Below are 23,629 nucleotides of genomic sequence, written 5' to 3'. Positions count from 1 at the left end.
CCATATCCCTGTAAAAATTATGATCCCTATACACATACAGAAAAAGCAAGCATCTGGTTAAAAACAGTCTGTTCCATTATTTAAAAAAACAAAACAAAACACACACCTTTCAGCCAACAATAAAGGAAGAGAACTTAAAAAAAACAACAGAATACCTAAACTAAGAAAACTCACACACATTACACAACAATAAGATGAAGGTTGAAAAATGCTTGGTCAAGTCATTCTTGTTTGATGATAAGATGACTTGTTAGGAAACACCAAGATCTTACCCACAGAGAGCATCTTACCTGTTTGCGCATAACATCTGTAGCTTGCATGATATAGCGAGGAGGTAGCCCATGGCTCCGAGCCAGAATGATCGCTTGCTCCAGGGTAACACTCAGAGTGCAGCTGCAATGGAAGACAGAAGTCAGCTATCTGCTAGCAGTGATATCCTTAAAATAATTGTTTTTTCTTTTTTAAAGGTAATTGATTTAAAGTTATAAATTAAAAGATTACATAGTAGATCTGCCCCCTATCCCTCCCCCACCCATGCAGGCATTAGTTTGAACACTAAAATGGTTCTTAAATAGAAAGATTTGGAGTGTAACAAGTGTTCCTGCTGACTTACAACTAAATGCATTTGTCTTGTTCTGCTGTTGTTTAAAAAACCCAATAAAACCCACAACCCAGCTATGGTTTGGCAAGTCCACGAGAGAGTGACAACCCAAGGAGAAAAATTTTTTGTAATTGTATAAATCCCTTTCCAGGCGGTTTCTGTACATGCTATCTCTCACCCTCCACTGCTAATACAGATCCTAGTTTTGGTACCAGGATCCTGACCTCTTGCCATTAATTCAGCTTGCTTATTCTCATGGCACATTAGTGCAGTTCAGTCCAAAATTAAGAAACATTTACCCCTTCCAAAAAAAGAAAATAAATAAATAGGGCATTCCTTCAAATAAACTGTCCTCTCCTACTTTGCCAATCTTTTCAAGTAAACACTTGAGGACAAAACCTGATCATGGTACCACATCCTAATGAAAAGGCTGTAATTGCTTTGTCAGAGCAATCAGGAAAGTTTCAGAGCTAAAGATCTTTCTGTAGGACAACGTGTCATCACACTAGATAAGTAGTAGTAGGGAAAGTCATTTTTGACATGCCATCCGATTTCAGTTGTCATGGTAAGGACAAGGATGAAGAGTTGGTTTTCCATACAATCAAGACCAAAGCTATAGAAGTCTCACAGATAAAGCCAACAAAACTGAGTAGAAACAGGTACTTTTTGGAAAGCACAACGTGTTTGAGGGCTGCTATCATCCAAGAGCTGAGAGTGGATCCATTCTGTACCAGTAAGCTGCTTAATTTTTCTGTTCACAATGGAAGTACTGCAATAATCAAAGCTCTTCAACCACAAAGATGAAGTGTACAGAAAATTATCCTACCTCAGCAGAACCTGACAAAAGTCACGTGTTTCAAGTTCAAATAATAAAACTAAGACATCTAGTTAAAATATACTTTTGAGTAGCCTTTTGGCAAAATCCTGACCAAAAGATTCTGCATAGCTTATATTATGCACACAGAACAGACAATATGTTTCAATCAAACACTCATCTTGCTAAGCAGAAGATCTGTAGGAGGAAAAATGTGTCTGCACTTATTTTCTTACTGAAAAAAAAACCAAACCCTGACACGTTTTAAATACCACTTAAGGAAATTTATGGACTGTAAAAAGTTTCACAGTAGTGAGTGTAGAATATACTAAATCTGATCTGTAGCTTTATTAATGGCTTTTCATTAAAAATTTATAAGCTAAGTGATTTTCCATGGTAATGAAATAGTTTTTATTCCCCAGTTTTTTGTATATGCTGACCTCAGAGTTAACTTGAAACAAAAATCTATTGATTTTTACGTTACGTTTGATTAAGGTGCAAAATAGTTAAGTATTAGACTAGAAATAAACACTTTGTTTTCATCTTGTCTTTGAAAGGTGAAATACTGCACAAATAAAGTACATGCTCATAACATTTGCCAGCACCAAAGTCTAAACATCTAACTTTCAAGACCAGACTACAAAGGAAGCTTTCTCCTATTGACAACGGGACAAAGCAACACAATCTGAAATCTGATTTGACAGGTGTAATCTAAGCCAGAGAAAAAGGGTAAAAAGTCTCTTTGTAGGTATAATAGAGGTTAATGGACTTAAAGTACAGCTTTCAACCCACCAGATACTGAGCCAACTTTCCCATAAACCCCATTCGTGGAACGCAAAAGACTGAAAGAACAGAAAAACCATATTTTGCATGTGTGAATTAAAACTAACAAAAGAACCTTCTAAATGAAGTTCAGCATGAAGAATTAGGTGCAAACACTAATCTTGTGATCGGAAAAGACTGCCAAACTGCTCCCTATCCAAAACCTGATGAAATTGCTGGTGATCATGGACATTATGAGCCATCTACATTTTGACAATGCCAGTCATGATTCAGAAATAAGGTTGCCAAGTGTGTAGATAAAGACACAGCCAGAGTGGGAAAAGCAGGGACAAAGACTAAAATAGCACAATGAAGATTTCTCTAATAGGCTACTATGAAGGTAGGCAACAACTACAGTACAATCCTGAAACATATAGGTCAAAATTGAAGATCTCACCTCAAGGTAAAAAAGAGTAGTAATTCTAAGGATAATATTTTTAATGTATCCTACGAAATTAGTAGTGAAGACACTCAAGATGACAGCAGTGACGGCGTTAACTATTATCACACCTTTTTAATAAAATATTTTACATTTGAGGTGCAGTCCTCCTGCAGTAATGCTGGTTAGATACATCCACTGCTTCTTTTAAAAGACATTTTTACTCATTAACATATGTTAAAAACATGTTAAAATAGCATCAGTTGCATGACTGCATTTCAACATACTATTTCATTAGAGATGCTATTTAATATCACTAGATTTTGTGTTTCTCTTAAGGTGTGTAAAAGGTCTGATAAATGGCAGAATTAAATATAAGTTATTGGTTATGGCTTCTGTCATCTGATTATGAAATAAGGTTACTACTTTCTAAATACAAAACCCAACAACACTCAAATAGCTTCATTTTGGTTGAATACTGAATCAAGGAGATGGCATCCTGTAACAAAACTGATCACATAAACATTCCACGGTGCTATGCTGAACTGACTCACTAGTAAACATGCATTTACAAGCTGGTACTCTCTCTCAGCTCTTCAAATATAGTTTCTGAATTACTACATATCTGTTATCACAAAGTAAATTGCCCTGGAAACCAGCTGTGAAAGAAACAAATGCACACACAAAACATCAGATGGTAACATGGAAGAGTCATAACTGAAGTACCTCAGCAACAGGGCTGCCAAGCACAGAGAAACCAAGCAAATGCAAATTTAAACCAAACCAACTTGTACAATTTTATGAAACAATATGAAAGGTGGGAATTCCTCACATGGTAAGACTGTTCTGGTGGTCTGAGGTTCAGACTTGGTTCAATACCAAGGATTGTCAGCAAATATGTGCAATATGTAATAATCCACCCTTCTCCCTCATTTTTAGAGCTGATAAGCAGATGGTATTAAAGCTTACAATTTGGAAGCAGTTCTGACCACTGAAAGTGTCTGGTCGTTTGGATGCAATCAGCCCAGACAAACCAAACAAGGGAAATATTAGGGGAAAAACTCCTTCAGTGCTCCCATAACATAAATCCCAAATCCATATATTTTACAGCATAAACAAATCAAAATCTGTTCTCACTCCCTCTCTTCTCCTCTGATCTCTTCTTTTATGCCAGAAAAACAAAAGACCCAAATTCATCATCTCAGAATTTATGTCAATTAGAATCACAAATTCCCTGCCTTGACAGATTACAGCAGCAAGGCAGCACAGATATTTGTCTTTCCCAGCACAACTGGGCTGAGAATTCCTCATTTCACCCATTTGGTTTCCAAGAAACAGAAGGGTCTGCAGCTGCTCCCAGCCCCTGCCTGCTATCCACAGTCTCCCATTAGTCATGACAGTATTGATGTGAAGATTAAACACAAACTTTCAAATATCTTCTGGATCAGACCATCCCGAACAAAAGAGGTTAAATCATTTTCTATCACCAATAGTCCATTTGTTTCTGACTGGATGTGATTTTTACTGGAAGGCTGCAAATTGGCTGGATAGAAAAATGGAGTTGTAAAAGAGGAAAACAGATTGAAATTTTCTAAGAAATGGATTATTTCATGACAGGCTGTTTAATGTCACCTGAAAGGAAAAATAATTTGAGTTCATGTATGCTACCTACAGACCTGCCACTCAGCAAACTGTGCATCTACATTACCAGAGTAACAAGAATCTAAATCATTCAATTCATTCTCAGGTTTCAATTAGGATTCCAGCCATCCTACACCCAAAGATGCATCAAAACACCCCTTAGTAAAACGCCCTAAATAGAAAAGATGAGGTGAAACAAATTGGTTTAGTAGTTACCACAGTCAGAGATGTCGAAATGAATCATGTTCTGGCTACGTGAATAGGGGAAAAAAAAAAAAGGATGCATGTATGCTTAGTCTAATTAAAATCTAAAGCTTCTACTCAACATATAATTTAATGCCAATGTTATTATTTTAATTATGTTTCTTTCTATACATCATAAGCTAATCATACGTATATCTGACCACCTTTTAAACCAATTACACTATTAAGTATTCATTTGCTTCTGCTGTCATTTAAATTAATGCTTATAGAGCAGCTATTATTTATGTCAGTATATGCAGCAATTAAAAACTTAGTACTAAAGTCAGTCACTTTGGGGTAAACCTTTTTTGGGGTATTTCTCTAGAATTACTAGGGATAGTTGGGTAATATGTATTGATTCCTATGAGTAACCCGAAGTAGAAAATAGGCCATGATAAATCTAAAAAGGAGGGAAAATGTTGTACAGGACTATAAGAAATAAGCATAAAAAGTATGGACAGGCCTAACTCAAGACTCTCCCACAATCTCCAAGCTGTTCTCGTCGTGGGAATATGTCTCCATGTAAGTAAAACTGAAGTTTGCATTCTCTGTGCCCATATACTGAAACTTTGCTGAACAAAATTTCATCTCACAGAGAGAGGGAGGTTGGGCCAGCCGATAGGTATTAAGAGAGAAAACGAGCAAGAAATCCATACATTAAACTACAATATTGTATTTTACAATTACAGTAAAACTCTAATGGAGTTCAGGACTTAGGTTCAATCCTTTATGAACCTTTGTGAAGCTGAGATGTTCCCAGTGTGGAAAGACCACTACTTTAAAATCAGCCTCGGATTGAAACCATCCACTAAAGGTTAGTCCAAAACTTATGTTATTTTTGCCAACGTATAGAAAGCCATTACTCTGCATGTAAAATACATTTATTCAGTTATTATGGTTCAGTAATTATAAACAATGCTTTGAAAAGTAACTCTCTGTGGAATATATTACAACATCACACAGAAATGGTTAGTCCATGATTAAGGGGACTTCTGCCTTTTACCCATTAAGCATCTGCACGCACAGGTTTCCTTCACAAGAGGAACCACTGTGACTATGTAGTTGTGCAAACCTCAAGATAAATATATCCCAACTCCCTTATCCACCATCCCACAACAGGATAACCAAACCCAGCTCTACCAGGTATTTTCAAACACAAGTTACCAAAAGATTTCTGACTTGCTGAAGTGGATGGCATAAACTCACCAAGCTAGAGAACCATTCTTGGGAGGTAAGTATACATTAGCCATATTTCAGACCTGAAGTTAGTTAATTACCTCTTTTGTAGTTTACAAATACAGTTTACATCAGGTTTATTATATTCAATATTAGTAATTTTTAATCCCGAAGCATTAAATATGCAGTACATAATGATGATTTTTTTCTGTAGTTTATTTGGGAGATTACTATCATCCAAACTATTTCCAGAAATAAAATGTCACTATTATCTCTGTTTCAAGAAAGATAGCTTTTCGAAGAATAATGGGGGGGGGGGGGGGGGGGGCGTGTTGTGAAAAAAGCACTTCTTTTCACTGTACATCTTCTGTCAGTGTTAAAAAAAACTACACAGTTTTCACAAACATTCTTCCTGTAACATCTTGCCACCTTTTATCAGCTGGAAATGTTGCAGGAAGGCACTTCCACCGTTAAATATTCTTTGTTTGATGAAAGAACAGCATTTTCAAAAGATTCAAATGCCTTTTGTTTGCTCAGTCATACTGGCAAAAAACAAACAAAAAAATCTGAAGCCAACTGAAAACCCAGATTCGGCCACTATCTCTTGTTCTGTGCAGGAAGTCATTCACATTAAAGGCTTCTTCCCATGTAAGCAGGCAAGTAAATCTGCTGGAAAATTGCAATTTGCTTCCTGTCTTGTAATAGTTCATGTTATTCACTTAACTCTCTTCCACCTCAAAAATTAAAGAAGATTTGAATAAGTTTTTAATTGTTCAAAAGGATCTACTCTATTTTTGTTGTAATGTAGCCGTTTTTGTAAGGAAGAATTGTATTCTTCCAAAGACCTGGACTGCAGATAAAGCAATACTGCAGGAACTGAAGCGTGAGAGGATGATTCTACAGAGCACGGTGATTGAGTTGTATGTCAACCCTACTACTAAATGTCCATAATGTTAAAAGGAATCCAAATTCAAAAACTACCTTGAAATCCATACTAGTAACAACTTTGATCCATCTTATCTGTCTCTGTGCTTTTTATGCACTTCTCTGCATTTCAAATTGCATTTTAAACTAAAGTGTCTCAGAATTTAAAACATGCAAGAGTACTCTAAGACTATAGTCCTTCACATACATATTAGAGATAACAAAGCAAAAATGTAGCAGATTGCCTATGAAAGGCAAATATAGATCAAAATAAAATGATTATCACTGTAGTAAAAGCCTATTTGTGTTAAATGTCTTGTCTAGTTTGTCTTAAGACAAATTCTCACATATTTAATTACATAACTGTTTTCACATAGTAAGCAGCACAGAATGAAATACTCTACTATCTTAAATTATTTTATGAAAAGTTTGCTTATGCCTCAGTATGCAAGATATCACAAAAATACACTAATTGTGGATACACTGTCTTAGGTTTGAGTGAGTGGTGGGGTTGGGGGGGGGCGGGGACTACGACAACAAACACATAACAAAACTGATATTTAAAAAATACAAAGGAATCTTGACTAAATGGGAGGGTAGCAAGACTAAAAGCACAGTTTAGACCAGAAGGCTGGAGAGGAGCAAGGATTTCAGTCTGTGCTGATCTGCCTCCTGAAAGTAGTCCCATCAATCCCAGAATGCTTTCTTACTGTGGAGCTAATAGCCAGCCTAAATACAGCAGCAAAATTCAAGGAGACTTTTTTTTCTGTAGCATGCAGTCATTGAGCTCAGAACTAAATTCCTACAGAAAGATTTCTAAAATAATCTAAAAGGAGTAATTCTTATGATAGAATATCTAAAATATACATTCGAGTACCTATTTTTCACCTTGTTTCATTTGATTCACAGAAAGGCAGCTGGTCATGATGGACAGCTTATGGTGTTACTCTGCTTTGCTATGTGGAAGATGGAGCAGGTTAAGCTGGCTTGCAGGAGCTGTGCCAGCTACGGGAGACAGTATAATCAACTCTTGGCAAAACCTGCCTCATCATTCAGCCGAGCGTCTGCCAGCCAGAAGCCCACTGCTTGAAGAATGGTAACACTAAGGAGACACTTTCTGGAGAGGAAATTGAAATTCAGAAAAGAAAATAAGACAGTGATTTTTATGGGGTTCATCAAGATTATAAAAGACTTCTTTTCTCTTCATCCACCAGGAAATGCAAAATTTTAAATAAACTTGGGATTTGTTTCATTTGGATGCTTTAAATGATTCCTTTGAGCCTGCAAGGCCTATGGTCCCTGAACAGGCTTCTGCAGCTGCTGCACCTAATTTCATTTTGGCATGGAAAGAGGCTAGGACATGTCTGTGCAGTGCAGTCTTGCTCTTCTCCCTCAAGCAAGAGCTGGCATCATGATTCAATAAAATTTAAAAGTGCCTTTCATCACCTACATTTGTACAGAGTGACTGCAACTTCAAACAGAACGAATACAAGTAAAGAAAGCAAAGCATTGTTTACAGGGTGACAGCTGATTGGCAGGCAGAAATATAATTATGGATGATAAAAAAGGGAAAATAGAAATGCAAACTACTGATTTATCGGACTACTTTAGAGCTCTGTGCCTGAAGTTGACCAACAAGGCATGTTCAGTTATGACAATCCAAGGGGAGTTTGTAGTATTCACATGCCACTTAGGACAGTGAAGGTTAAAAGGACTTATTTTTTCCCATCCTTGTTTTTCTGGTGATCGAAATATATTTGAAATGAACTGCTGTCTGAAATAGATATAGGATTTCAGGCTCTAATGTAAATTGGTAAACATATTGTCATAATAAAAATCAAAGCAAAGCAATCACCAGCAATTCAAAATCCCCAGCATTATCTTGGATACAGGGATGAAAATATGAACTCTGTCAAGCTGTTTTAGCCTAGTGCAGTGTAAAAAGCAATTTAATATGGATCACAGACAAGTCAGAAACCAAGACACTGCTGATCCAGAGATCAGCAATCACTGTCAAAGCAGACAAAGCTGCTGTTTCATAGTTCTTGGCCTCTTCTGCATTGGACTGCCCCCGCAGCTCCTTCCTCCTAAACTATCTGGGATTTGCTTCTGGTTAGAAGGAGGGGTGGCTGTCACTCCCCTCTGCCCCCCCACCCGCTGTCAATCCATGACACCTAAGTTGAGAAAACACAGCAAGGGCTCTACAGTCAGTTCAGTAAGAGACAGATAAATTGAGTGAGAGAAGGTTCATATATATTTTGCTTAAAGTCTATTAAATATATCTGAATTCTGACAGATGAATAGTTTGCTCAGCTCCCATTCCACATGAACAAAAGAAAGATGCTGACCAGCAGAGCACCCTGTACTCTTCCACAGACTCTCAGATATTCTCTCCCATTAGAGACCAATCATAGAAATTAGGCTAAAATTAAGGGCTTTTAGCAAAAGAAAGCATACAGAAACCTTGTTCTGAGTTGATTAGTCTTCATTTTTAAGCTGGCAAGACTGATAAGTGAAGAATACAGTTTCAAAGTTTAACCTGCAAGGACAATTCACAGCTTTCCTCTATCTGCTTGCCTAGTAGCATCTGTAGATAATACCAGTTTTCAACTCATTTAATATCCGTAGTGTTAAAAAACAGTCACAAGTCCTTGGTCAGGGCCTGCAAAATGTGGATTTCTGCAACTGATCACAATCAAGCACTTCCCAGCATTTAGTTTCTAAGAACACAGAAGGCCAGATACACTGCTGAATACAACCAGAGATAAACATCCTCTTACTGAAAATCAGTACCTTGAACTCTGAAGAACTAACTTACAACTTAGAGCCCTATTTTGCAAGATCATCTGCCCTGATTAAATAATAGCCCAACAAACAGAAGAATTAAGCCTTCAAGATTGCAGACAACAAAGAAAATAATTTATGTCTACAGTGGTTTATCATATCCAGCGTCTTACTTTTCCCTCTTCTGTCCTCCTCACAGTATTTCATGGTGCTGCAAAACAGTTTCACTCTGCAGAGCAGCAAGGGAGTAGGTTCACAAAAACACAGCAAAATTTAGCAGTAGAAATGTCGGGAACAAATTTCACCCAGCAAGCCTACTAGCTAGAGACAAAACAAGCTTTCTATCTGGGCAATTTCAGAATGTCAAAAAGCAGAGCCTACTTAGCGCTGGACTGTAGAGATGTGGCCTAGGGATGTCAGAAAGAGAAAATAGCACATGAAGTGACTTAGTATGACTTCAAATGCTAAGGAAAAACTTCATCCATCCAGTTTGCATGCACAACAGTAACTTCAGGAAACTATTAAAAAAACTTCCTCAACTTTTACCACTTCAAAAAAAATAGCACAAGAATCCCTTCTAGTCTCTTAAATACATAAGTTTTCTTCTGAACTTTTGGAAATTCAGGGCAAAATCTCCTTGAATACCTATAAAATCCTTTTTCCTGGAGGGCCTATCATAAAATGTCTCTGATAATGCCAAGAGTTGATGCTTCGTTCTCTGAACAGATGGTAGCCACAAAGGCAGTATGAATGCACAAGTGAAGTAACAGTATCTTTTACAAAAGCTCAAATGGACTCACTGTAAAGCAGCACTGGTCATGCTTTAGAGAAAAGTGTTTTGCACCTTTACTTCATGTAAATAGGTGACAGTGAATCCTTTAAGATCTAGACGGAAACACACACAACACATTTAAATCCCATTCCATTTGCTCATAATATAGTCTTGAAATCCAATATGTTGTTTTTTGTAATGTTTTGTTGTTTTAAAATATACTTAGACATTTAAACCTTTGAATTAGCCCTAGTTTTGAGCAGAAATTTGATGAATAATTTGTTTTCATCTAAGAACAGCTCACATTCAGAATCAAGCATACCACCTCTTATTCAGTCACCAAATTATTCTGAATAATTTGTGTTCCACACACTGTGGGGTAACAGTTTATATATGGGCTATTAAAGTTGCTCTGACTTTATTCTTAAATCGTGAGAATTTCTGGCACAAATATACTGGCAAATTCAGAATGTAATCCATCAAATAATGATGAAACCCAGAGGTGTGATTTTTCAGCTTTCTAAAAAAATGGCAGAACTAAGACCAAAGTCTTTTCTGATCACATAAGAAATGAAATTGAAACCAAAATAAAGAGAGAAAAGCTGTATAGCTTCATGGTCTTGTGAAATGACAACTTCATGGCAGTCCATGCTATATAGTATTTCCATCTTCATCTGATATAGTGACTAGTGTTAAATACAGCCTTTTTCTGTTACTGCCCAAAATTAAGTATACAGCATGCTATGTACACTTGTATCATTGATGAAGAGTAATTTAAATAGCCTGTTGCAAACTCTTGAAAGAAATAGCAAGCACTGTTTTTATACAACTTAATTGTGTTGGCTATACATGGAACTCTTCCTGGTTTTCATGACTGATAATCTGCATTGCAGCTACGTTGCTTTTATTTTTTCATCCTCAAAGCTCTTTTAAAGAAAGGACATCACTTAAAATGAGGAGAAAGTAATTCTCATACCAGTACACAATGTGCTGGTAAGCAAGTCTGCTAAAATAAGGATTTGTATAGATCAGAAACTCAGGAGTATATTTTTAACATATTACTACTGATAATCTACAGTTTGGAATTCTTATAAAAAGAGCAGATATTTAGCATCAGATTGTTGTTTATGTTTGGTTTATTGTAGTCTTTGCTTTTTTTTTGGCATAATGTACAAAAAAATTGTAATCTGCCCAGCTGGAACATAAACAAATTGCTGCCTTTGATTAATATCATTAAGTATTAGAGAGCTCTATAATGACACTATTGTCATATTTACATATGTCTATTAAAATCTCTTAGTGTTGATGACAAAGATCAGTTGATTATAGCTCAGTTCATTTATTGATACTGTATTAATGACACCAATCGTTCTACAGGCTGAACTTCTAGTTCTCATAAGGCACACCTGCAAAAATTCATATCTCTTCTGTTTCGTTTTTTTCCTTGAAATAAGCTCTACTACAATTCCCCCTAGCTTACAAATACAAATTTCAGCATTTCTTGCCTGTATTAAGAGTTTATTATAGTATGCGTTATCCACCTAGTAAACCTTCCTTTTTCTGCTTCAGCAATTAAGATTTCCACCTTTTTCTGACTTGAATGAGGAACAATCCATTACAACCGCACAAACCAAAATCATACTGCTCATTTCTGTCAATCACCGCAAATAAAATTCTAGAATTTCACCACACATCTTTCAAGCGTGTTAGATATTTAGTGTAAGACCTCTCCATAAATAAAAAGCAGTGGTCTCCAACCTGCAATGCCCGAATGACTGACAGAAACAAAGGGAGGAAAAGAAATTGTCATACCGGTGAACTCCACTGTTGCACATAATGATGTGACAAGCTCCAAGCCTGCTACAGAGTTCAGAAGACACTGAAAGCAATCCAACTCCAGAAGCACTGCACGCAGTGTATGCACAGGCAGCGGTGCGCTTGGATCGGATAAAGGACCCTATGAGTCGGTAAAGTTCATCCAAGCAATTCAGAGGCCTCATCAGCTGCAAGAGAGGAAGAGAGAGAGATATATTTAAATATGTGCTACTGAGAGCACATGAAATGCTCTCAGGTCATCACAGATGCAGATGAAATGTGAGGGCTGGCTGAGAAAGCTGAAGCCAAATTCCATAACATAAATACAGAACACACAGTCTTCTGTTCCACGACCTATGACAACTTTTTCAAACTTTTAAATTCTTACCATCACTGACTGTTTCATTCCCAGTCTGCTTACAGAAGTGTTTTTCACTTCAACAGACTGAATAGACACATCAGTGCCATTTCCATTAATGGTACTGGCAAAGAAAGGAAGCCATGAAGAGGCAACCTACAACTGTATGCATATACAGGAGGGATGCCAAGACTGGTTAATTGACTCACTGAGAAAATCAGCTTAGAATTAAGACAACACTGTCCTTTATTTATGCAAATGTCTAGTTCCTAATCCTGACTAACCACATGGAAAAATAAAAATGAACAGAAGTGACAAAAACATACTACAAAACAAGAACAGTTAACTCCATAGCTAACTTAAAACAACCTCAGTATTACCATATGGAAAATAAATGATCCAACTAGTAAAGAAGGCAGCTTCAAGTGGAAGGCTGCTCTCAGAAGAGGAATCTTCAAGAGTGTTCTAGCAATGCAAAACATCATCTCATGGTGCTTTGTGTAAAGGAGACATTCACAAGATGGTTTTTCAGACTTCATAATTCCAAATTCCCTATTCTCTTTATTCCAGAAACACAAACTCCACTGCTACTCAAAGAATGAATCTTTTGTAAGACAGATTAATTCCCTAAAGACAGTTTTAACTAATTAAGGAAATGGCAGCCTCGCTGGCTCTTATATGAAGGTTACTTCATTGAAAAGCATAGAGGTCAAGCAAATCAATTATAACAACCAGCATATTTAAACCTGGGCACAAATAGATTTAACTTGGTTTAAGTCCTATTGGTTTAACTTGCATCCATTTAAATTTATTTTAGCTGGTTCCATTTACTAATGCAGAGCTATGGAGAATAGAGTAAAAGGCACAGTCATGAACAGATCATGCACTCATTCTTAGCTTGCTCCAACTGCAAAATAAATGCATTAGCTTAACCTAGTATTCCTTGGTTAGATTTGGATCATGAGATGCTTTTATTTTGCCCTTGAACTTTTCACTGAAACAGACAGGGAAGAGGTTTAGGGGTAACAAGCACTCCACATACAGCTAAGTGTCTCCTGCTGCACCTGTGATTGCTTAGGAAGTTAAGCTGCTGACTCACAAGCGAAGGAGAGAGACTGGCACATGTCCTCCTCCCCTCCCATGCAGTCCAGCATGGATCCGAGAAACAGGAACTATCAGTCTGTTAATACCCATGCTGGATGATACCGACATAAAATTTTAGTGTCATAGGGCTCAGCTTATGATCACTGTACTTCTCAAGCCACAGTAGCTCAGTCACTTTTGAAGTCAGTGTAGGCAAGACCCTAGGAACTTCTTTCTTCCCCCCCTATTGGGCTGCAATATGGGCATTAACTCTCCAACAATAAGCAAGAGCATTAAGTGAATTTTCATAGCCCATGGGATCTCTTAGTCACAGAGGTTTAAAGACAGATGAAGGCATTTGAAAAAAAAAAACTAAATGAGGAGGTTCAGAAGAAAGCCTTCTGCACAGGATGCTGAAGGAGTATTTAATTTGGAACAGCACTTCCAGTTTTCAGAACAAATAATTTCTGCCTGCACCTGCTCTCCCTCAACCCTGCCCTACCACCCCCCACATGCTCCTGGAGCAACTGCATTGCTCTGAAAGCACAGTGAAAAAGGAAAACATTGGTTCCCCTTCTCAAATACACTGATGCCCTCCAGCCACACCTTTTGATACAGAACCACAGGGCACCACATACCCCTAAAACACAGGTGGGACAAAATGCTGTAAAAGAGCTTCTTTCCCTGGCACAACCCCTTCCACCACCCCCCGCCCCAGCTTTAAAGAATTCATTTTTTCAATGAAATTAAGAGAGCCTCAGGAAGGATTACAACAACACAGTCTGTAACACACAAAGTTTAATTAGGCATTTAGCATTTTTATTTACCTTATCTATATAAGCCGCTTTAGATGTTGAATTTGGAGGCAGATTTGACTTGTCCAGGTAGAATGCACTGAAAGAACAAACAATAAGGCAAAACCTGTTAATTGTTTGAATTCCTGAACAAAATGTCTGTGACTATTCTTAGACACCATCCTAAGGTTGGAATTTTATTTTTTTTTTAATTTCATGCTAAGTGAGGATCAAGGAATAATACATGGTAAATAGGCACTATCGCTCTTTCTTTTAAAGTAATAAGGAACATTTTTTATTCTGGAGACAAACACCGTCCCTCTGCCCTTTGACAGTATAGTGCAAAATTTTAATGTGTAGTTAGTACAAAAACTGGATCTGAAAGTGATTTTCACCAAAGCTATCCATGAAAAAGTTTGTAGCAACTGACTAGATTTTAATGACTTTGGGAAACTTGGCATATAAACAGTACTGCACTACAAGCTTTTTTATATTAACGGCAATAATATAAAACCAGAATCCCAAACATGAAATGCCATACTGATAGGAGGAAACATACACAAGCTCACAATACAAAAAGAAACAAAAAAGCAAAAACTCTGCAAGTGGCAAATATGCATCATACAAGCAAAATGGCATTTGCAATGTGTGCACTCATGCATGCATGTGCAAATAAAATACAAACTGCTTTTCTTTACAATTTCTGCACACTTATTTGAAAATGAATTGGTGCATGAACAGAAAAGCCAAAGAAAACCATTATTTACCTGCAGGACACAAATGTGATAGAGAAAGCATACTTACTGTATCAGGTTTACCTATTGTGTATATTAAAGCTCATCAACCCATATTCTCCCACTTCCCTCTATCACACTTCACTTATGCATGAATAGTACCAGAAAAAGCTTCTATAAAACAGACAAATGCAACATGCACTGTTTTAAAAGACAAAGGTTGGCTAATTTCTGTGTGGCACAAAGAAGGCTGACATTTTGTACAGAGAGCTTCCATGCTATCCTTCTCTCTCAAAACAGGAAAACTTCTCTTATTCAACACCAGAAAGCAAGAGCTTTTGTAAAGAGCACACAGGAAGCACAGAGATCTTCTCCCATCTTGTTCACCTCAGGAACCCCAGAGGAATATTTTTTTCTTTCTACCTTATAAGCAGAATCACAGAATCATCTAGGTTGGAAAAGACCTTGAAGATCATCTAGTCCAACCATTAACCTAACACTGACAGTTCCCAACGACACCATATCCCTCAGCGCTATGTCAACTCTTAAACACCTCCAGGGATGGGGACTCCACCACCTCCCTGGGCAGACCATTCCAACGCCTAACAACCCGTTCTGTAAAGAAATACTTCCTAATATCCAGTCTAAACCTTCCCTGGCGCAACTTGAGGCCATTCCCTCTTGTCCTATCGCTTGTTACTTGGTTCAAGAGACTCATCCCCAGCTCTCTGCAGCCTCCTTTCAGGTAGTTGTAGAGGGCGATGAGGTCTCCCCTCAGCCTCCTCTTCTCCAGACTAAACAACCCCAGTTCCCTCAGCCGCTCCTCGTACGACATATGCTCCAGACCCTTCACCAGCTTCGTTACACGCTCGAGTAATTCAGTGTCCCTTTTGTAGTGAGGGGCCCAAAACTGAACACAGTAATCGAGGTGCGGCCTCACCAGTGCCGAGTCCAGGGGTAAGATCCCTTCCCTGTCCCTGCTGGCCACACTATTTCTAATACAAGCCAGGATGCCATTGGCCTTCTTGGCCACCTGGGCACACTGCTGGCTCATGTTCAGCCGGCTGTCAATCAACACCCCCAGGTCCCTCTCTGACTGGCAGCTCTCCAGCCACTCCTCCCCAAGCCTGTAGCGCTGCTGGGGGTTGTTGTGGCCGAAGTGCAGCACCCGGCATTTGGCCTTATTGAAACTCCTACAGTTGGCCTTAGCCCATCGCTCCAGCCTGTCCAGGTCTCTCTGCAGAGCCTCCCTACCCTCGAGCAGATCAACACTCCCACCCAACTTGGTGTCGTCTGAAAACTTACTGAGGGTGCACTCGATCCCCTCGTCTAGATCATCAGTGAAGACGTTAAACAGGAGTGGCCCCAAAACCGAGCCCTGGGGGACACCGCTTGTGACCGGCCACCAACTGGATTTAACTCCGTTCACCACAACTCTTTGGGCCCGGCCATCCAGCCAGTTTTTTACCCAGCAAAACGTGCGATCATCCAAGCCTCAAGCAGCCAGTTTTGCCAGGAGAATGCTGTGGGAAACGGTGTCAAAGGCCTTACTAAAGTCAAGGTAAACAACATCTACAGTCTTTCCCTCATCCAATAAGCAGGTAAAATTAACTGCTCACCACAGATGAGCTATCATTAAACGTCTCATAGGCAGAGGAAATATCTTATATATGTCTGTGATAAGATCACAGTTTCTTTGCCTCTACAGCATCACTTAAGGGAAAAAAAAAACAGTCCCTGCCTATGGCAGGGGGATTGGACCAGATGATATGTAAAGGTTCCTTCCAACCCAAGCCATTGTGTGATTCTCTGATCACAAAACTCGTTCTGCTGGTTGAAAAGCTCCTAAAACCTGCTGAGGCAGCTGAAAACAGAAACACCTGGTAGGCTTCCCTGCCTGGATGAGGCATCTGAGTGAGAACCACACAATGGCTACCACTGCAGCAATTCTGCCCAAGGTCAAAATAAAACAGGACAAGAAAAACCCCACTGAACTATGGAACATGTAGGGAAAAAAAAAAAAAAATAGATGCTCCAGTGGAAACCTCAAGGTATCACTGCAATCCAGCTCCACTGCCTGAGCACAAGGAGCAGACCTGACCTAAAGGTGATAGCTGGGCCACGACCCAGGCTGGAACTAATGGAGTGTGGTAACCAAATTTCAGTTGCAATAAAATACGAAAATAAACACCGAGAAGAATGCATCCTTGGACCCTAACTCTCAAATGACAGGATCACCTGGATCCTCCAGTGGTGAAAACACTGATTCATATAACATACATGGATAAAAATTGCTCTCCTCCCTTTTTTATGGTTTTATCTGTGAGAGAAGCTATTCACACTGTTACGTACTTGCAGGGCAGGTGTGCAGACTGCAGATTTGAATAGCCTTTTATTCTTCAATAATCTGGAATAACCAATCTGATTAAAAAATCCAGCCACCTTTAATTCTAGTAGATTTTGCTTCCCATAGCTTTGCAGTTTTGAAAAGCATCTTCTCCCAAATATAAGGTTTGAATTATCCCCTCAGAAAGCACAGCAAAGCTAATCTAGTTCTGTTATTCCATTAGTGTGTTGCATGATCCAGAATGTACTCTGTGTCAAAGGAAGCTGGAGACTACTGGAAGGAAAAGAGGCTTGCAGAGAAAATTACTCATAAATCACTTTGAGTGGCCATAGCACATAAAAACTACCTCAGTAGCAACAGACCAACCTTTTTCTTTGTTAGGAAAGCTAAAAACCAAAGCATCACCCCGTCATCCACTGAGCATTATCTGACTGAAAGCCTACACTGTTTTTTCCTGACATGCCACAGGAAAATCTGCCTCATTCAGAGGCTGCTCAGCACTCCCATTCTCTTTGGACTGTTATTTCAGCAAATTCAGCTGCACTAAATGAAACCAGAAACCAAATATAGAACAGTACACACATTAATGGAGTACATGGAAAATAATCAACTCAGGGTACAAAATGAAGCAACATGGCAACATGGACACTAGAATGGGATACACAATTATAGGAATTACTCCATTAATTCAGTCAATTATTCATTAACCTAAAGAACAAACAAAAATCAACTATACACAACATTAATTTTAAATATCAAAATATCCTGTTACAAATGAAACTATTCCCCCCCCCCCCAATCAGATAACACTCCCAGATGTTTCTCAAGTGCTTTACTTTTATTGCTTTTCATAAAAACTGTCTTCAGTATTTTACAGAACATGACGAACTGTGGACAGCATATAAATTTCCAAAGCACTTCACTTAATTACTAAATGCTTGTTAAGGTCCTTAATCATATTGTATGGGAAAAGTTAATGGCAATCTTGGCATGGTGCCCAATTTGGACAGTATTTTCTAATCCATTTGAAATGAAAAAGAATGAAATCATAGTTCTTTGCAAATGTGATGCTAGTTTTACTTCTAAAAGACTTACGATTTCTCTAAGCTACAGCAGAAAAGCCTTTCTTTAAAAAAAGGTAGAAAATCCAATAGGCATTAAAACTACAGGGGATTACTGCTCTGTTCCACTTTTCTAAGATATCCCCTAGGTAACAATGTCAAATAATGGGACAGGTATCTCGGGGAAAATTTACACTGGAATGAGGTAACAAACAGGGTTCAAAAAGAAAACTGTATCACAGGTTGAATGCTTTCCAAAGATGTTTTCCCAGAACTTGAGTACAAAGGAGATGGAGAAGTTTTCTTAGTGAAGCATTTTACAGGGTACCCTCCAAAATTAACCCAGACACGTAAAAGCCTGAAAAATCTGAAATATTGAAAACTGATCCCTAAGGAGGCTCCAAACATGTAGAGACACACATTCCTGAGTAACTGTACATGCAAATAATTCAAGCAAAGTCAAGTTTCTAGTCTTACTCTCACTTTGTTGTTCCAGGAAGCCCATAGAGTTATACTATATGTTGATCATCTTTTCTTTAAAATACAAGGATAGTAAAGAAGTGATTAGAGTGGGGGAGAAGGGTGAGGGCAGGTAACTGGGTTATGGCATTAAATAAAGGCCAGTTGAGGGTTCTGCTCTAGAAAGGTTTTGCTTTGATGTTATAGCAGAGAAGAATTTAGTCTTATATTTTCTTCATCACTGTAGCATACATAAAAATAAACTCATAATGACTTCAACAGATGGATGGAAATATATTTTAGTTTTACTTGATTTTCGATCCCTTGGTCACAGGATATTCAAGTTCATGTAGATAAGCACGGTCAACGTGCCAAAGGATACCTCAGTACAGAGGTGCAGAGTCAGAAAGTGTTAGAAGTAGTGTCCCTAATTCTTTTCTTCAGCTCAAACTACAAAGCATGTATTTATGACATAGATAAATAATATCTCTGTGTATTTGCATATATTTGCACACATACTTGTGTATTTCTTTAATAACAATTCTGTGTTCTGCCATCTGGTTGTTAACTATATAGGTGAGCATATGTATAGTAGGCACATTATACATATACACACATTTGGAAATACTTTTTAATATATATACAATATGTATTAAAAAAATCAGTTGCATCTATAGTACAAAGTATTCATTGCAAAAAACTATTTACTGTCACAGCAAACAAATCTAAAAGTGTTTTACATGTTCTTTCCACTAAATGGTAAGTCTCAATAAATGATAAATTACCAAGTATAATTACCCTCTCAGCCCATACTAAGATCTAGTGATTTTAAATGTGTCCTAACATCTACATCGGTGATACAATCCTATGTACAGTGTCATCGGTAATTAGAAAAAGGTTTAATTATAACAAGATAAAACCTTCATGACAGTATCACGATTTTAAATTCTCAAAGAGCATACATAGTTAATATTCTGACCTTTCACAACTACTGTGCAAACTGAACTGCAGAACAGAAAATTTTAACACCATGTGGCTCTGAAACTTACCATATTTCATGTGTAAGCAACTCAGTAAGCCCTTCCTTTGTACTCAGCACTGGTGAGGCTGCATCTCAAATACTGTGTTCAGTTTTGGACACCTCACTACAAGAAAGACACTGAGGTGCTGGAGCACATCCAAAGAAGGGCAACAAAGCTGGTGAAGGGTCTAGAGCACAAGTCTTATGAGGAGCGGCTGAGGGAACTGAGGTTGTTTAGCCTGGAGAAAAGGAGGCTCAGGAGAGACCTTATTGCTGTCTACAACTACCTGAAAGAAGGTGGTGGCAAGGTGGGTGTCAGTCTCTTCTCCCAAGTGACAAGTGATAAAATGAGAGAAAATGGCCTCAAGTTGCTCCAGGGGAGGATTAGATTGGCTATTAAGAAAAATTTCTTCACCAAAAGGGTTGTCAAGCACTGGAACAGGCTGCCCAGGGAAGTGGTTGAGTCAACATCCCTGGAGGTATTTAAAAGATGTGTAGATGTGGTGCTTAGGGACATGGTTTAGTGGTGGACTTGGCAGTGTCAGGTTAACGGTTGGACTCAATGATTTTGAGAGTCTTTTCCAACCTAAATGATTCTATGATTCCTGGCTTACTCCAGGCACCAAGTGACAAACCAGCTTTTGTCAGTCTCTACTGTAAGTGTAAGCAAGAACTGTAGGAAACAGTGCAGTCTGTGGGGAGGAGGATGTGACTGTAAGGTGAGACAAGCAAAATACACAAAGAAAAGCAGAGAATAATTAAGATTTAGTTACGCATAGAAATACCTACAAGTAGAGAGGGTTGTTAAGAAAATTTCAAGAAGTGAAACTTAAGGGCTTTCTTGGCAACTGTCTGCTTTAGAGGAGTAGACTGGGAGCATAGCTGGCACACAGACTTTCAACCCTGGAAAACCAAATTCCTAAGAAACTGGACTCTTTAAACAGAGGGGATGATTCTTCATAGTGCTCATTTTTTTGCAAGCCTGCAGCACCTGGCTAAACTACTGGTCTCCCACCAGTTTAAACTCTCTCCAGCCTGTGAAGAGGGCATGTTAAGAAATTGGTATTGAGTACAAGTATTTGAGGTGCAAACTGAGGAGGATGCTTGCAAAGGAACAGCCCTACCATCCCAGCAGGCACATCACAGCCCTACTCTCAAACCTTTATACACAAGCAGGGGATCACAGAAATGTAAGCATAGAAATGTGAAGACAGAAAGTCATGGATGACCAAAAAATGCAAAAAAATACCACCTGCTCTATGTAACACTGTCCACTTTTCACACGCTACATTTTAATGTCTATTTTTCTAGGAATCCACTCTCCACCATCTCCACCTACTTCCAAGATCACTTGAAATCATCTTATTTGTGATGTGAAAGGGAAATTCTTGGGCCACAGTCAGTTACGGCTGCCTTCCTGCTTCTTCCATCATTATCCAAACAGCCGAATCCACACTGAACCCACGAGTACTAACTAATTGCTTCCACATTTGCCTTTCAGACAGTAGATGGCTCCTTTTTGGCTCCTGATATTCCAGACACGGAATACACTGTTAAAAAAGACAACGTGCCAAATAGTCATTGGGTGGTCAGAGTTTCTACTACAGCTACGAGCTGTACAAGCTGCAGGCTTGGGCTGGATTCCAATCAGTGACCAAGAGTGAAAGAAAAGGCTTCACCTCTGGTCACTGCAGATACATATTCTCTGTGTTTGCAGAGGATAAAGAAAGCAGAATGAACCAGATGTCCACCTCAGTGAGCAAAGACTCAGTACGTATAATCTACCAAAGGCACAACTTTCAATTTCAGAGCACTACCTGAATTAAATACTGATCACACTTTGTCAAAAGTCTAAAGAAACAATGAATTTACACTCACAGAAAGAACATAGCACTGGAAGAGAAAAAACAAATCTAAATTCAAGCCAACTGGCAGTATCTTTTAGACCAGCTAGACAAATTTAATTTACTTTGTCCAGGATCTCTCTATTCTCTCTCTGGTCTTGCTTCACTTAGATGTAATGAATCTTAATTTCTGTTCTACCTAAAATGCCTCTCATTAAGTTCATCAGGAGACAAATTTAGCTATTATTTCCTTGTTATGTCCTTCAGAGTGAATGCTTAATTTTCAATCTCTCCTTCATAAAGATTTTGCCTTTAGAGAGAGTTCAGCCGTGACTATCTAGCTCATCTGCAACCACATCTTAAAAATCTAAAAGGTATTACATTTCCAATTTTTAGTCATATAGACTACATGATAAATTTGTGTAGGTAGCACTGCAGTCCAGTTTTACTGCTGCTTTTTTAAACACAGAGCAATGTTCAAACACCTAGTATTGAAGATATAAAGCAGGTGAAAAACTGTTTTCCTAAATATCTCACTGCCAAAAAGAAAACATTTTCACAGAACCACTCTCTGAAACCTGTAACTGTCCTCAGGTAAGTCTTTTCTGCATTTGATGCCAAAGACAAAAACTGTTAATTTTGCTCATTAACATGTCAATTACTGAAATGGATAGACATGAGGGAAAGGAGAGTAAGACTAAAATCATAGGACAACAGCGGCACAAGGACAAACAGCATAAGCTTCTTAACTACATGAGCAATTTGGTTTGGAAAAGCTTTCCAGTGGAAACAGTGGGGGAAGGAATCTGCCAGTTTTAAGGTGGATTTTAACGCATTTATTACAGGAATTGATATATGACCTGGTCTTTGTGATAATGCAGGTGTTGTCTTGAGGACCCATCAGTTTATTCGAGAGACAGACAAGCTCTTTCTTTCATAGTAATTAACTATCTCTAAGTGGGTATGTCCTTTATGTCATTGTATCTCATTTATACCAAATCAACTATTACAGAGTTTTAGTTCAGGCTGAACCCATGAGTGCCATCACATCTATTTTCTGCCTTGACAAAATTATACAGGATACGGAAAACATCAGCTTGCCAAGAAGCCTGCAGCTTGAGAGGATGCTGTGTGTGTATACGTGCATGTATAAATAAAAAAGATGTTATATTCCTCAGACAGATTTTGTTTCATGTTTGTGTAAATTCTAGGGCAGAAATAGTTTCCTTTTCTTGTCTTTTTAAAAATCAAAAGAAAAAAGAAAACCCAACGACATGAAAACCTCATGGATTATAACACCCCTGAATAAAGAATTATTTGCCATCATTCTGTGGAGGGCCATACTTATGCCATAAAATAAATACAGGAGGCTTCAGACAGAGAAACTGTTTGAAGTCACACTGTAAATGAAACACTTTAAAATGACAAATATTACATTCAGAGTAATCAAATGTTCAATGTAATGAGGGTAGTTAGCTAAATCATTTGTCATTAGATTCACTGATTATAATTGCTTCCTTAGTGTAACAGACTTGCATTTACCTCCTAAAACGATACCCAAGAAAGCAGCAACATAGGGGAAAAAAAAACGCAAAAAAACGGCCTTTTCCCTTTACTGCTTCCTTTAATTTTTATTCTATTATGGCTGTACAACAGGCTACAAAAGTAGCTGCCAATAAGCCTGGACACAGCTGACTTCAAAGAATAGTTCCAAATCACTCAGAATGGTAGGCAGGAAGTAAGGAACATTTTTTCCAGACCTTCTTTGTCTACTGATGCACAGGCAAGTTAATTACTACACAGTGGTAATTAGCACCCACACCAGTGGCGGGAAGGATAGCAATCCTCAGCTGTCTTTCCCACAGCATGATCCTATCTTTGGAGTGAAGAACTGGGTCATCATATAGTCAGGGGTGTCACAAGAAAGTGTCATGCTGAGGATAAAAGAAAAACTAGG

The 23,629-nt window shown here is 38.3% G+C and overlaps 1 protein-coding gene across 1 annotated transcript in view; it reads right to left on the bottom strand.

Annotated features, from left to right (window-relative positions):
• PREX2 (phosphatidylinositol-3,4,5-trisphosphate dependent Rac exchange factor 2) overlaps positions 1–23,629 on the bottom strand; it is a 187,589-nt gene that overhangs the window by 15,918 nt on the left and 148,042 nt on the right. The window contains exons 37-39 of the mRNA XM_074882653.1: positions 14,240–14,306; positions 11,969–12,159; positions 291–393 (exon numbers count right to left, since the gene is read on the bottom strand). Of these exons, the coding sequence (XP_074738754.1) occupies positions 291–393; positions 11,969–12,159; positions 14,240–14,306 (361 nt within the window). The remainder of the gene's footprint in view (positions 1–290; positions 394–11,968; positions 12,160–14,239; positions 14,307–23,629) is intronic.

Source organism: Strix uralensis, chromosome 1, assembly GCF_047716275.1.
Source record: "Strix uralensis isolate ZFMK-TIS-50842 chromosome 1, bStrUra1, whole genome shotgun sequence".
NCBI classification, from domain to species: domain Eukaryota; kingdom Metazoa; phylum Chordata; class Aves; order Strigiformes; family Strigidae; genus Strix; species Strix uralensis.
This window is presented reverse-complemented; position numbering and strand designations above follow the sequence as displayed.